General features: G+C 37.0%; 2 protein-coding genes across 4 annotated transcripts; one reads left to right on the top strand and one right to left on the bottom strand.

The window, feature by feature from the left end:
- Positions 1–369: 369 nt before the first annotated feature.
- On the bottom strand, positions 370–1,769 carry LOC121727505. Of its 2 annotated transcripts, XM_042115395.1 has the most exons (3): positions 1,524–1,769; positions 734–1,424; positions 370–694 (listed from the first exon to the last, which is right to left on the bottom strand). In XM_042115395.1, the coding sequence occupies exons 1-3, from the start codon at positions 1,705–1,707 to the stop codon at positions 373–375; spliced, it is 1,197 nt and encodes a 398-aa protein (XP_041971329.1). In that variant the 5' UTR covers positions 1,708–1,769; the 3' UTR covers positions 370–372. The 2 variants fall into 2 exon arrangements, with proteins under 2 accessions (XP_041971329.1, XP_041971328.1); XM_042115394.1 differs by having other exon boundaries at positions 370–1,424.
- Positions 1,770–4,447: 2,678 nt separating this feature from the next.
- LOC121727510 (signal peptidase complex catalytic subunit SEC11A) lies at positions 4,448–5,981 on the top strand. 2 transcript variants are annotated; one of them, XM_042115403.1, is made up of 5 exons: positions 4,448–4,510; positions 4,583–4,664; positions 4,738–4,997; positions 5,273–5,450; positions 5,833–5,981. In XM_042115403.1, the coding sequence occupies exons 2-5, from the start codon at positions 4,617–4,619 to the stop codon at positions 5,881–5,883; spliced, it is 537 nt and encodes a 178-aa protein (XP_041971337.1). In that variant the 5' UTR covers positions 4,448–4,510; positions 4,583–4,616; the 3' UTR covers positions 5,884–5,981. The 2 variants fall into 2 exon arrangements, with proteins under 2 accessions (XP_041971337.1, XP_041971336.1); XM_042115402.1 differs by lacking the exon at positions 4,448–4,510 and having other exon boundaries at positions 4,517–4,664.
- Positions 5,982–14,314: the final 8,333 nt, after the last annotated feature.

Genomic DNA, 14,314 nt, shown 5'->3' with positions numbered 1-14,314 from the left:
TGCGCGCAGCAGACGCGGCAAGTACCTATGTAGAGGGCTGAGGGTGCTCACAATAGGCTAGCCGTAATGTAATAAAGCGAAAGATAAGTCGCCTGTTTGACAGTTTTTAGTTCCGATTCTTAATAGGTACTCTTGGCGCTGCCTGTGACATAACAAGAACAATAAAGAGGGACTTACCCTTCTCCCCATCTTAATCATTGGGCATGATTCTAAACGCTTTTCAAGATATGAAGGTTGTATTGTAATGATTATGGAGCTGATAAACTTTTACGTCCAGCATCTTAAGCCAGTAATTTTTGATAAATATTTGTATAAAAATTATTTAAAATTAATAAAACCAAACAATCACTGATCACGGCTTTTATTTATATTTCATAATATACCATATTCTCTAAAGTTACAACACATAAAACAAATGAAAAATATTTTACTTGCTATTGGTATGAAATTATGATCCAGTTCTGATTTTAGGATTTTGTAAGTTTTGGTTAATTCTATAATCCTCTCAATATGAACATGTTTACTAGCCAATTCTCTGTCTTTAATTACTGTTAAGCCCGGCAACTGCGATTTCCCCTTTAAAAATGTTGGAATCCTGACACTAATGTTTCTATCAGCAAACATATTGTCTTGAACTGTGAATCCTCTGTCAGCTAGTATAGTGTCTCCACTTGGATTTTTTTGTTTTAGCACTGCTATTTCAGTTTCATCTAAAATTACTCTAATATTTTCATCAAACTTTTTAAAATGTTCAGGCATGTAGTACTTGACCAACTTTTTACTTGGCCAAATGTTTAATCTGCTCCACAATTGGTGAATAAAGTTAGCCCAGGTTATAAATATATTTGTGACTGTAGTTTCACTTATATTGAAAAACTTGCTTAATTCAAAGTTGCACTTATTTTGCCTTAATTTCATCATTGTTAGAAAGAACTGATCCTCTACAGATAAGTTTATTACATTGCTGTAATAATATTTAATTTTGTGAGCCATTGGGCTAAGAGTTGCAAAGACAAATTGGAATTTCTTGTAAGACTCAAAGCCTGTATAGAATTGTATAGATTTGTCATCATCTGTAAACCTTTTTATTGAACCATAAATGTACTCTTGGTCAACCTGAGTACTCTTTGTTGAATGTTCATGCTCACTAATTGTCCCAAGTGTTCTTCCAATAGGTGAATTTTTAGTCACTGTTTCTTTCTCACAACCTACTGCTGAAGTTATATCAGTGAAAACTTCTTCACTAGTTGTAGGCTGTGAATTAGGTTGTAACTGCTGATTAAAATATAAGAGTATTCTTTGACTTCTTTTTTCAAGGCGATGTTGGCGTTCTAATGCTGCCGGATTTTCTAGATTAGTTTGAGTAAAAGAAAAAACAGATGGCACAGCAGTTTTTCTTAAAAATTTTGCATGTGGCTCAGCATCTGGAAATATGTTAGAATTTGTAATTAGTTTGTAAGAGGGATGTCTTGGAAATAAGATAGAGGTTTGATTAAAGCTAGTCATTATAATTTAATGATTACCTGTGTATTTACTTCTTCCAAAATAATCATCTTTTGTGAAATTAAATGAACATAAGCGTGCGGAATTACTTGCTTTGAAATTCTTAATTCGCAAAGCATTTTCCCACTTTTTTCTTCGCTTTGGGTCTTTGGGAAATATGTGAACTCCTTGATTTTTACAATTCAAAGCACAACATTGAGGCATTTTTACGAAAATTGATAAAAAATGTTATTGTTTACAAAAAATGTTGTCCGAATGCTGCAAGTGCTTAGGGATGCCCACTAAAAATTAAAACAAAGAGAATATAATCACTACGTTTTAACGAAACGAAAATATAAATAATAACTATATTTTGCCGACAGGTGACAAGTGACAACGAAAATACCGTTGTCACTTGTCACCTGTCGGCAAAATATAGTTATTTTGCCGACAGGATTTTAAGGATACCTACTAGTGTATTCCTTAGGTGCCTGATAGACGGTTGTAAACGGCGGTTGGACTTGGAAACTTAAGACAGTTTGCACTTTGCAAATTGCAACCGTGTAGATAGTTGTTTACTTGTTTGATGCCAAATTTGGTAAACAAATTTGGTATCAAATAACTAGTTTGGTTTGATCTTATAAAGTTTAAACGCATTTGGTAGCGAGGCCTGCGTTTGCAACCACTGGTACTGCGTCGGTTTGCAACTTGTTTGCATTGCAAATTGTCACAGGCTGTGACTGCCAAGTGCCAACTGGTCACATTCTGAACAGCGGGGCTAAAATGGTCACATTTAGCAATTTCTCTCAATCAATTCAGCAAATGAATTGTCAAAACTGTCAAACTGACAAATGTGAAATCAGTACAAAAATACAGAAATGAATTACAAATACAAATATTTATTGGCCAAAAAATTTTAACATAACATGCGATAATGGATCCCCACACTAGGCAATGCCTGACCTGTGGGGACGAAACGAAGTTACAATAATTAGGTAGAGTGCGTTTCATCGAATAGTTCCTTTGCCGTCATGTTGGCATTACTGCACAGACTACTTAGGGATACTACGTATGCATTACTGTCTGTCAATAACGTAAACACAGTGACATGCTCTGCAAGTATTCATAAGTTTTACTGTGATTTCGTGAGAAAATCATGCCGAAAACATTAAAGAGTGGTGAAAGACTGATGGCGTTAAGAGTGAAAGTGTTTTGTGAACGTGAAAAACGTAACGGGGCCCCAATAAACGTGAATAGCTCAGGTTGCCGCCATTTCAGCTTAGTGAAATAGGGTTACCAGCATCAGTTTAATCACCCTGAAATACAGTAAAACTTATGAATACTTGCAGAGCGTGTCTAGTGTCTACCGTGTTTACGTTATTAAAAGACAGGAATGCTAACATGATGGCAAAGGAACTATTTGATTAGACGCACTTCTAGTGACGAAAACTACATACATGCGTCATGCGAACGAAGTCGCGGGTAAAAGCTAGTACTTATTTTTATCAGGGCGAGTGAAGCGAGTATATCCCACAACCTGTACATTTTGTGGTACACTTTACGGAAAAACTATCACCTATTGATTTGTGCTTTGACATAGTAATTTTTATATACATGTAAATATGTTATCATCAGTCAGTCAAGCTGATGATAACACTGTTATCATCAGTCAGTCAAGGTGTAATGACGCGAGCTTTCACAAAGCTCGGCTTTTAGCTAGTAAATGCGAAAGTGACTTTGTTTGTTTGTTACGCCTTCACGCATAAAGTACTAAGCGGATCATCATGAAACTTTCATAGGTACACGCTATTTGGGGTATGGAGAAGGACATAGGGTAGTGGGTACCTTTCATCCCGGGAAAAAGAACGGTCCCCGAGGGATAGACGTTAACGTAGGCGGGCGAAAGTTAGAATTATATATAATTTTCTTTAAGGAATTATTAAAAGTATTTTGTGATAACATATTATTATCTCCCCTAATTTAAGGTAGCACAGTAAGGATAATGAGGCAACACTAATTTGCATTAGTGCCAACATGACGGCAAAGGAACTATTTGATGAAACGCACTATAGATTTTTTTTAAATAATAATTACTAATATAATTACACTAAATTAAAAGTTATTTTATTGATGTTATTAGTGTGAGTGTGTGTATGTGCGAGTGCGTGTGCGTGCGTTTGAGCGAACGAAGTTTTGACGGCGACAGCGGGAACTCTAAAAGACCGTTAGTGTTATGTAATGGGAGGAGCTAAGGATATGCTTGTGCATAGCCACTCCTGCTCTTAGTATGTAGAGTTTCCTAACACTTAATACACGAAATTCTTGATACAGAGCAGAGGTGGGATATCTTCTCCTCTTGTTCAGAGCAACTTTAAGTAAAGCACGCTGAGCTCTTTCGGCAGCGATAAGGGTGGTTGACGCTGCACCTCCCCACACAGATATGCAGTAGTTTATGATAGACTGACAGAGTGCTAGGTAAGTATATGGTTCTTAGTAAGTGGGGGTCCGCTGCGTTGCGTAGATTTTTCAGAACTGGTATTATTTTTCGAATACGGGAGGTCAGTAGGCAGATATGTTCCCTAAAGGACAGCTTCTCATCTAAAATTATGCCAAGATATTTCAAGTTTGGTACTCATTGAATTTGGGGACAGTTACAGGACTCTCGCTCATTGGCAGGACAGCTATGTATACTCAAATAAAGTAAAGGTTTGCAATTTGATGCAGCTGTTTTATGAAAAAACACAAATTTTGTTTTCGAGGTATTTATTGTTAACAAATTGGTTATAAGCCAATCTGAGACAAGCGCTAAACCGCAAGCAGAGTTGCATTTGCGATTTTATAAAAATGAATCATATTATGATTCATATCATGATTCTTCAAAGCGACCATTTTATCCCCCATCAATTCCGTTTGTGCATGTGTTGTGTTATCTGTGTGGATTCTAGATTTTTAATCTGCAGAAAATGGCTTTTGAAGTCTGACGTGGTGTTGTTTTAGCTGTCAAATTCATTGATCTGTCAACCTAGATGTAAGTAAAATAAAAATTACCACTTTTTTTAGTGATTTAATTCTTAATTTCCACATAAAGAAATCTTTACAGATATTCCAAACCAGTAATCAAATAGTAATTCAAAATGCTGGACAGTTTATTTGATGATGTGAAGCGCATGAACAAAAGACAGGTATATTTTCTACTACTTTTGATGACGTTTACTTCTCGCCGGTTTTGGGTGTAAATTAATGTTTTTATTGCAGTTTATTTACCAAGTGCTTAGTTTTGGAATGATAGTATCCTCGGCGCTGATGATATGGAAAGGTCTAATGGTCGTAACTGGTAGCGAAAGCCCCATAGTAGTAGTGTTGTCTGGTAGTATGGAACCAGCGTTCCACAGAGGAGACCTATTGTTTTTGACTAACTACCCCGATGAGCCAGTGCGTGTTGGAGAAATTGTTGTGTTCAAGGTGAAAGGCCGCGATATTCCAATCGTTCATAGAGTGCTCAAGCTACATGAAAAGTAAGTAATCAATGAAATTGTAATAGAACAAAACTCATACTATCTTTTACTGACTGTTATAATATCTATTATTCAAAACTTTCAATTTAATCTTAAACTTTAATAAAATAATAAATAAACCAAGAGGAAGCTCTAAGTCAATGCATTAATATTTTTTGTCTATGACTAAAACAAGAGTAGGTAAACGAGTTTTGGAGGGTAGGACAATTATGATAAGTAAGTTAGAACTTAATCCATTTATTAATTATTGGTAAAAACTATGCAAATTTTTCAAGGAACAATGGAACTGTTAAATTTCTAACTAAGGGAGACAACAATAGTGTTGATGATCGAGGGCTCTATGCACAGGGCCAACTGTGGCTTACCAAAAAAGATGTTGTTGGACGCACAAGGGGATTCTTACCATATGTTGGAATGGTTACAATTTATATGAATGAATATCCAAAGTTTAAGGTAAGTTAAAAAAATCTGCCAAACATTAAGTAGAGAAGGCATAGTTTGTTTATATTAAGTACCAAAGTCTACACTTAGCGGGCCCCGAGATGGTCAATTTTATTGTGCAATATCACATATTGCACAATGTTATTGATGGTCTAGCTTTTGAATGAGCCTGCTTTCAATCTTATTATCAATTAATAAAGTGTTCAATAAAAATGAAGCGTGATATTGCACATTAATCGTCTAGGGGCCTGCTTATATATGAGTAAAGAGTATGTCTTATAGTTTTTATGTAATTTTCGTTGTAGTAAACAAAGCAAAATTGTCAGGAAGGTAACTTACATTAATATTTTAAAGAAAATTCAGCTTCATTTTATTAAATGGCATTTTTTTTCAGTTTGCTGTACTGGGGTGTTTAGCAATTTACGTCTTAGTGCACAGGGAGTAAGAACATCATGATCTGATGGTAAAGAATACATATGTTTGAAGTGCTGCACTTTACAGAATTAAAGTTAAAAATATTATTGAATAAAATAAGTTCTATCTAAATGTATTATTTATTTCAGGCAATTCCTAAAGTAAATTGATTCATTACATTATTTTGTATGAAGTCTAAAACTGTGGGTGGCTCATGTTTTTTTTATACTTTTACGAGATGCCTTGCTGACGACTGAGCTTGGTCACCCTCATCTTCTACATGTTTAACATCATCATACTCGTTTAAAGCGATTTTACATTTTTTTAAATTCAAATGTTTGACAGGGCTTATAAATATGCACTTAATCCACGAAACTGCCATTAAAGAAGAAGAAGAAGAATATGCACTTGGCATCTATGCCAGTCTCATAGTATTATTCAAAATTATTTAAAATTTTAGTATTATTTAGAAATTAAACTATGCGACCCTTCATTGACAATAAATAGAATCTCATTAAAGTGCGGGCCTCTTGCGAAAGAGGCGACGCCAAAATAATATTAATTTGCCCCCCAAACAAATTTCCTGGGAACAGCTTCTGAGAGCATGATTTTGTCCACAATCCACCAACAAGTGGATGGAAATCTTCTGTTACTCCACAGTGAATACAATGAGGGGACTCTTTCTTTCCGATCATATAATTAAACTTGTTGAGTGGAATGTGTCATGATCGCATCCTCATAGCCGTAAAAGCTAATCCTAGATTAGCGCCCTCAAACCATGGGCTCAGGCAAGGTTCACAATTCAATGTCCTTTGGAGGAAGAACAATCAATACACCTATCAATACAAATTTGCTTAGCTATATAAAAAAATTCTGTGTAGTACGGCAGTATATGAGAAGACATATCCCGACCATCACAGATAGCCTCTTTTGCCAGTTGGTCAGCCATCTTGTTGCCTAGTAAACCTATATGGGAGGGTAAAGCAATTTTACTTGCAAACTTTAATAAAAATTGCTTAAGCAATTTATTAAATTACTAATTTAGTGCTTAAGTATTAGAAGTAATTAGTACTTAGGTTTTTTTTACTGTACAGGTATGTTGGTACGCGCATAATATTCAATAGCTAACAATGATACGAACATTATGTACGGTACATAAACGATGTTCTATTCATCCCGATGATGAAGCAGTTTTAGGAGGTCCGGTCGGGCATAATTTACAATAAGTGCCCTTTAGCTATCATTATCCAGTAATGCCTCGGCCGACGTAGATTTACTAGCTATCAATCTTATTTTGAATGATCGCTTAGTAAGCTACAGATGTAAACTCATAATATACGAATATTTTTTCCGTAATACTAACGCCATCTAACGGCGAAAGGCCTCACTGAGTAGCATGAGTTTCGCATTTCGCCGTAAGGTGGTGGCTCACAGAATACATAATATTATTTTATGAACACTGAAAGGGATTGTAACCGTAACCGTATCGCCTAGAGCAGTGTTTTGCAACTTGTGGGTCGCAACTCGCAACCATCCGGGGGGTCGCGAACCTTCAGTGAAAAACAATAAAGATTAAAACATTCAAGAATTTTAACAAAAAGGATAATAGTAATATATGTAACATAAACATATTGTATATTGTATGCGTCATAATAAAAAAGCACAGGGTGGGGGTCGCGAATAATTACTTTTTCATAGGATTTCAGAAATCAGATCACACTCTAAATAAAGGTTTAAAAACACTGGCCTAGAGCCGTTCAGTATTTTTTGTATGAAACTGCTTACTATGTGCATTGCAGTAGGGAGTAGGGACTAAGGAGTCAGTAGTACCCATAAGAATAATATATACTCACAAAATAATTTCCTAATTAAATTTTAATTGAATTTACTAAATTTAACTGTAGATTTAACTCGACAAAATAAGCGCGTCGCTTCATCCCTAGTCCGCGAAGTAGTTCTGGCAATTTTTACTTAAGATAATGTCTATGGTACGAATATCCTAAAGCGGTCCATTCACGGCAGGCCGCCTTATCGTCCGCCGGCTATGTAGGATAGTGAATGGTGTTATTGAAGGCCGGCCATGCAGGCCTGCGACACAATTCACTATCCTACATAAGCCGGCGGACGGCAAGGCGGCCTGCCGTGAATGGGCCCCTTAACATATGGGGTAACACAACCTATAAAACAGGGGTTCCCAAACTTATTTTGTCTACAGCCCAATTTGAGCACACATTATATTTTAGCGCCCCCATTCTTTCAATTTAAAATGCATTCAAATGAAATAAATCACCCCCGAAGCCTCTACACAACGCCCCTATTTTTTTCTGGGTCCCACATACACCGCCCCCTTTAGACCTACAGCGCCCACTTTGGGAAAGGCTGCTATTAAAGAAGATAATTTTTGGCAAACTGTGGTACCTACGAATAAATTGAACTAATAACAGGAAGGTAACTTTTCAACTCGCATCAAAACATGATCAACAGATAGTGCGATAGTTTAAAAACTTTAAACAACTCCATTAAACCTCAACTTTGCGCACACGTAAAACAAACATAAAAAGTTTTTAAATTATTAGTTTGCTTCTGTGTAGTGTATAATGTATGTGTGATTCATAGAAAACACTATTTTAATATAATTACGACGCCATAAATGTTGAATACGTGGTCAGTGATCACTTACCTATAAAGTATAAATAAACTGAAGAGTTATCCTTATCAATAAGTACTAGCTATTTGACCGAGCTTTGCTCGGTATTCGATAAAAGACGGGTAAAATGACATTTTCTAATGTCAATTTCTAAAAATGATTCCTAGCTAGATCGATTTATCTCCCCCGAAACCCCCTATATACTAAATGTCATGAAAATCGTTGGAGCCGATTCCAAGATTCCTATATATAGAATATATATATATATATATATATATATATATATATATATATATATATATATATATATATATATATATATATATATATACAAGAATTGCTCGTTTAAAGATATAAGATAAGATTTAAATACTTCTATCTACCTATTATTTAATAAGGACTTTCTTACTCGTAGTAGGAGGTAGGCCTCTTAACTTAAGTGTCTAAGGGTCAAAGTTATGGTTATAGTTAATGCTAACTTTAACTTTTACCTTAACTTTGACCACAGAATTTGACAGACGACAGCTGGTCCGACAAGGCTTTAAATGTACGGGCGGGTATTTAAGGGCCGGGGTGGGGGCTGGTAAAGGAGAATTGTCAAAAATGGCGTTTTTGTATGATGACAGCGTTAGTTCCTTTTTTTGCCACGTTCATTTAAAGCCTTTTGAGTAGGTGCAACCCACCCTTATACTTTTTTGTTGCAAAATGCAGCAAATAAGTTTTAAATATCAAAGGTACTTCAATACTTCAATTTATACAGGATGTAACAGAACAAAGTGACATTAGGGTGTGTATTAGACATTAGTGTAGTTTACTATAAAAGTGGCAGCGCTTAAAAAGTTACTTTTGACTTCTAAGTTTATATTAGAAACGTTCTAACGTTCATGAACCTGTCCATACAAAAATAAACTTTCATAGTGAAGTCTATTACAGGGGACTCATACACACCCTAAGGTACCTATTATCACTTTAGCTTTATTTTGTTACACTCTGTATACATTGTAAGTTTGTAACTAAATTACCATTATTGTCAGAAAGTGGTTATTAGGACAAATTTAATAACAAACGAACAGACAGTCGGTTAACAGGTTAACTGACACCTGCCTAGGGCCGCGTCTTACACATCATGGCACCTAATTAGACCTCTCGGCGTCGAGCATTCGGCGGTAAACGTTTTACTAGCTCATTAACCGTGTCTCACCCTGTACAAATCACCATTGGTATCTTTACTTCTACACCTCGTTCAGAGCTATTTGACATCTGGTATAACCTTTATGCCGAAGACTTAAGGATCATTCTCGTTGAAGCTCAGAGGTAGAATATTTTAGGATGGACCAAGTATTTACAAGTAACGACCGGTGTAACGATCATCATTCGTTTCGGTGTAACTGCGCCTCAATAAGTAATGCTTTTGTTGGGTGAGAACACAGGTGTGTGCATTAATTAATTTTTAATACTCTGCTTCAACATACACGTAATGTGTTTTTATGTATCGGTTATATGTATAGATTACAAAGGCCGCGCAAAAACTGTAAGATCGCTCAGCGAAACTGCTTATCACACATATTACAATACCTACCAATGTTACAATAGCTACCAATAAAATGTCAGGTCTGATCTCAATCTACCAATAACGAATAACGATCCTTCTGAACTCTGAACGATCAACCAATAGCGTGTCCCGCGCGCACTCCTGCCCCGCACACTTCTGGTCCCAACAAAAATACCCAAAAATTTGAACATACAAAGTTTGCGGAGAGATTTTTTAGTTGTGCGCAGCCTATAGCTGCTACAAATAAGTGTTTCTACCTACTGTATAATTTTAAATGTTCATAATTTATTATGAACCTTTTAAGGTTTTACAAAAATAAAACAAAATACTAGAGGACGTGCTAATTAATTTGTATGGCCGAGCTTTTTACTCCTGGCTCGGCGTGGGGCGGCGTCGGCGAACTGCAAGTTCTGCAACACTCCTAATTCACTGTCCAATTAGCAGATATACAGTAATATAATTACGCTGATAAAATGCTGTTGATGGACTTAAAAATCGGCCAAGTACGAGTCGGACTCGCGCTCGAAGGGTTCCGTACCGTTATAGAGATATTAAAATAAAATATTTATTTTATTTTAATTTTATTATTAATTATAAAAGTACACATATAATTTAGGATTATGTGAAAATTTCAAGTGCCTACCTATTGCCATTATTGATGTCAAGCAAAAAATGCCGAAAAAATCTTGTTTCATGTGTGGGAATTGGGATTGGGACCTTAAATATTAATTTTATTTTGTTTTTAGTATTTGTTGTTATAGCGGCAACAGATATACACATTCTATGAAAATTTCAGAAGCTATAGCTAGATTTCTGAAATTTTAATAGAATTAGAAATACCCCCCGCCCTATTACTGAGACTTCGATGTCTGACCGGCTGTCTCCAGGCTGTCTCAAGAACCGCTATAGCTAGACTTCTGAAATTTTTACCCTTTGGGTACGGAACCCTAAAAATTAACATTGTTCTTATATTTTATAAATATAAGTAGCTGTTCCATGCGACATCGTGCGCGCAAAATAAAATTCCGCAGCAACCGTCAATTTTTCAGTACTGAAATTCAGCTTATTTGCTTCTCCGTGGTTTAAGCTAAATCTGCATCAAATTTTATCAAAATTGGTCTAGACGGTCTCATGTGACGCCCATGGGCGCCGGCAGAAATAATTTCCAAGGGATTTTAGTTTTCTTTCCTTCCTTTTTACTTTTTACGAACAACAGAGACTGTCTATTTACGTCAACAGAATACAAGTAGTGCAGAAACACTAGGAACTATCTTAGTACGGCATGGACCATGGTAATATAGGGTTACAAAATGTTTTTATTTCAATAATACCTGTTAATCCCGAGATTCCCAAGGGGTGCAAGTGCTCCACCTGGCGCCCCCTGCCGGCGCCCATGGTAATGCCGTGTTTTCATTTTAAAAGTTTTGATGTAACTGAACATTAAAAACAAATGAATTATAATAAAAAGCTTAAGAGTAAGTAGTCAGACATGAGACAGACTATTGCGCTTTATTTTCTTAACATTTACTCACCACTTTGTAAAAGGTCCTCATTGATTTCTATGTAATAACTAATAAGTAGACATCGGATTATATGCATTTGCATACTTGCATATGCAAATGCATATAATGGCACTTTTTAGGCGTGAGTGCATATTTTGGCAAATTTTCGTGGATAGTGCATATTTTAGTCGTTTTATGCCCTCGTAGTCTCCAAACTAGCTATCATAATACACATCGATGTCACGAAATAGAGGTACGATAGATCATAAATCAAAATAAATACTTCAAATAATATTTGGCCCTATCCTTATTAACTTCCGAGATTTTCGTAATTCACCCGATAGGTACTTACTACATAAAATATATATTTCTATAAACAACATTTTTTGTTATTGTTGGTTTTTGTTGTAGTTGGTAGAAAGTTATTGGTACTGTATAAGAAACGAAAAATACTGAATTTGATGGAATGATGAATTTTGTCGCATTTATTGACGGCACCACCGGAAAACTCTTCAAAAAAACTATAAATTTTAATAATAAGTGACATTTGATTGTGCATATTTTGTGCATATTTCGGATTTGTGCACTTTTATCGTGCATATAATCCGATGTCTACTAATAAGTGAAAAAAGTAGGTGATTAAATAAAATCTTTAGTATTAACAGCAACACCAGCTGTATTGTAATACATATTTGCCGAATTCTCATAAAGAATGACAGTTTGTTGATAGTTTGAAACTTATAATCTTATAAGGTACTAAGACTAAGAAAACGCGAAGCTGGGACAAATGAATAGTCATCTGTAACACTACTTCCACCCGGCGATTAAGTATTGTTCGTGAGCCGGTTCGTGATTCATTGAAACAAGTTTGCGTTTTCGCTAAAGTGTTTGTTTCCTGGTTTATTTCAGACTACAGTGTGGTCCATTGGTCCTGGTTTACTCGTATTTTACTTAGTGAAAGCAGCTTTCTTGGTCCAATTAAACTTTAAGTTTGACGTCCTAATTAGATACGTGGTGGGTTTCGTTTGTTTAGTATTCTTAGCCTTACCTTTACTTTTTTTATGTGTGACAAATATTTTTATCCTTTTAATAGGCCGATAACGCACTTGCAACTCTTCTGATGTTGCGAGTGTCCGTGGGCGACGGTAGTTGCTTTCCATTAGATGACCCGTTTGGTCGTTTGCCCCCTAATTTTATATAAAAAATAAGAAGGTTCTCATCCGCTACTGAGTATAAAAAATATAGTAAATCAAAATGTATGTTCAATGCGTAATCCATTACTATATAATATTCTTATTCATATCTTGCTTATTCATACAAGAAATAAATAAAAATAATCATCATCTTTTTCCATGAATATTGTTGTAACTTGTAGCTGTAATATCGTAGGTGTGTCGTAGCTCGTAGCTACACGCCGTAGCACGTTGTGCTACATGGCTACGCCGCGCCGTGTAGCATAGAATGCTACGGGGTTACGATACTACAGCTACAAGTTTAGCTGTAATATCGTAGGTGTGTCGTAGCTAGTAGCTACACGATGTAGCTGCGTAGCGCATTCTACTACGTGGCTACGGCGCGCCGCGTAGCATAGAATGCTACGGGGTTACGATACTACAGCTACAAGTTTAGCTGTAATATCGTAGGTGTGTCGTAGCTAGTAGCTACACGATGTAGCTGCGTAGCGCATTCTACTACGTGGCTACGGCGCGCCGCGTAGCATAGAATGCTACGGGGTTACGATACTACAGCTACAAGTTTAGCTGTAATATCGTAGGTGTGTCGTAGCTAGTAGCTACACGATGTAGCTGCGTAGCACATTCTACTACGTGGCTACGGCGCGCCGCGTAGCATAGAATGCTACGGGGTTACGATACTACAGCTACAAGTTTAGCTGTAATATCGTAGGTGTGTCGTAGCTAGTAGCTACACGATGTAGCTGCGTAGCACATTCTACTACGTGGCTACGGCGCGCCGCGTAGCATAGAATGCTACGGGGTTACGATACTACAGCTACAAGTTTAGCTGTAATATCGTAGGTGTGTCGTAGCTAGTAGCTACACGATGTAGCTGCGTAGCACATTCTACTACGTGGCTACGGCGCGCCGCGTAGCATAGAATGCTACGGGGTTACGATACTACAGCTACAAGTTTAGCTGTAATATCGTAGGTGTGTCGTAGCTAGTAGCTACACGATGTAGCTGCGTAGCACATTCTACTACGTGGCTACGGCGCGCCGCGTAGCATAGAATGCTACGGGGTTACGATACTACAGCTACAAGTTTAGCTGTAATATCGTAGGTGTGTCGTAGCTAGTAGCTACACGATGTAGCTGCGTAGCACATTCTACTACGTGGCTACGGCGCGCCGCGTAGCATAGAATGCTACGGGGTTACGATACTACAGCTACAAGTTTAGCTGTAATATCGTAGGTGTGTCGTAGCTAGTAGCTACACGATGTAGCTGCGTAGCGCATTCTACTACGTGGCTACGGCGCGCCGCGTAGCATAGAATGCTACGGGGTTACGATACTACAGCTACAAGTTTAGCTGTAATATCGTAGGTGTGTCGTAGCTAGTAGCTACACGATGTAGCTGCGTAGCACATTCTACTACGTGGCTACGGCGCGCCGCGTAGCATAGAATGCTACGGGGTTACGATACTACAGCTACAAGTTTAGCTGTAATATCGTAGGTGTGTCGTAGCTAGTAGCTACACGATGTAGCTGCGTAGCGCATTCTACTACGTGGCTACGGCGCGCCGC

This window comes from Aricia agestis, chromosome 5 (assembly GCF_905147365.1).
Source record: "Aricia agestis chromosome 5, ilAriAges1.1, whole genome shotgun sequence".
In the NCBI taxonomy this organism is placed as follows: Eukaryota; Metazoa; Arthropoda; class Insecta; order Lepidoptera; family Lycaenidae; genus Aricia; species Aricia agestis.
The sequence above is the reverse complement of the archived record's forward strand: the minus strand, read 5'-3'. Positions and strand labels throughout refer to the sequence as shown.

Coding starts and splice junctions, on each gene's coding strand:
- LOC121727505 (XM_042115394.1), bottom strand. CDS start 1,707: ATGCCTCAATGTTGTGCTTTGAATTGTAAAAATCAAGGAGTTCACATA. Junction 1,425..1,523: donor TGGAAGAAGTAAATACACAG/GTAATCATTAAA, acceptor ACATATTTCCAG/ATGCTGAGCCACATGCAAAA.
- LOC121727510 (XM_042115403.1), top strand. CDS start 4,617: ATGCTGGACAGTTTATTTGATGATGTGAAGCGCATGAACAAAAGACAG. Junction 4,665..4,737: donor AGCGCATGAACAAAAGACAG/GTATATTTTCTA, acceptor TTTTTATTGCAG/TTTATTTACCAAGTGCTTAG. Junction 5,451..5,832: donor ATGAATATCCAAAGTTTAAG/GTAAGTTAAAAA, acceptor ATTTTTTTTCAG/TTTGCTGTACTGGGGTGTTT.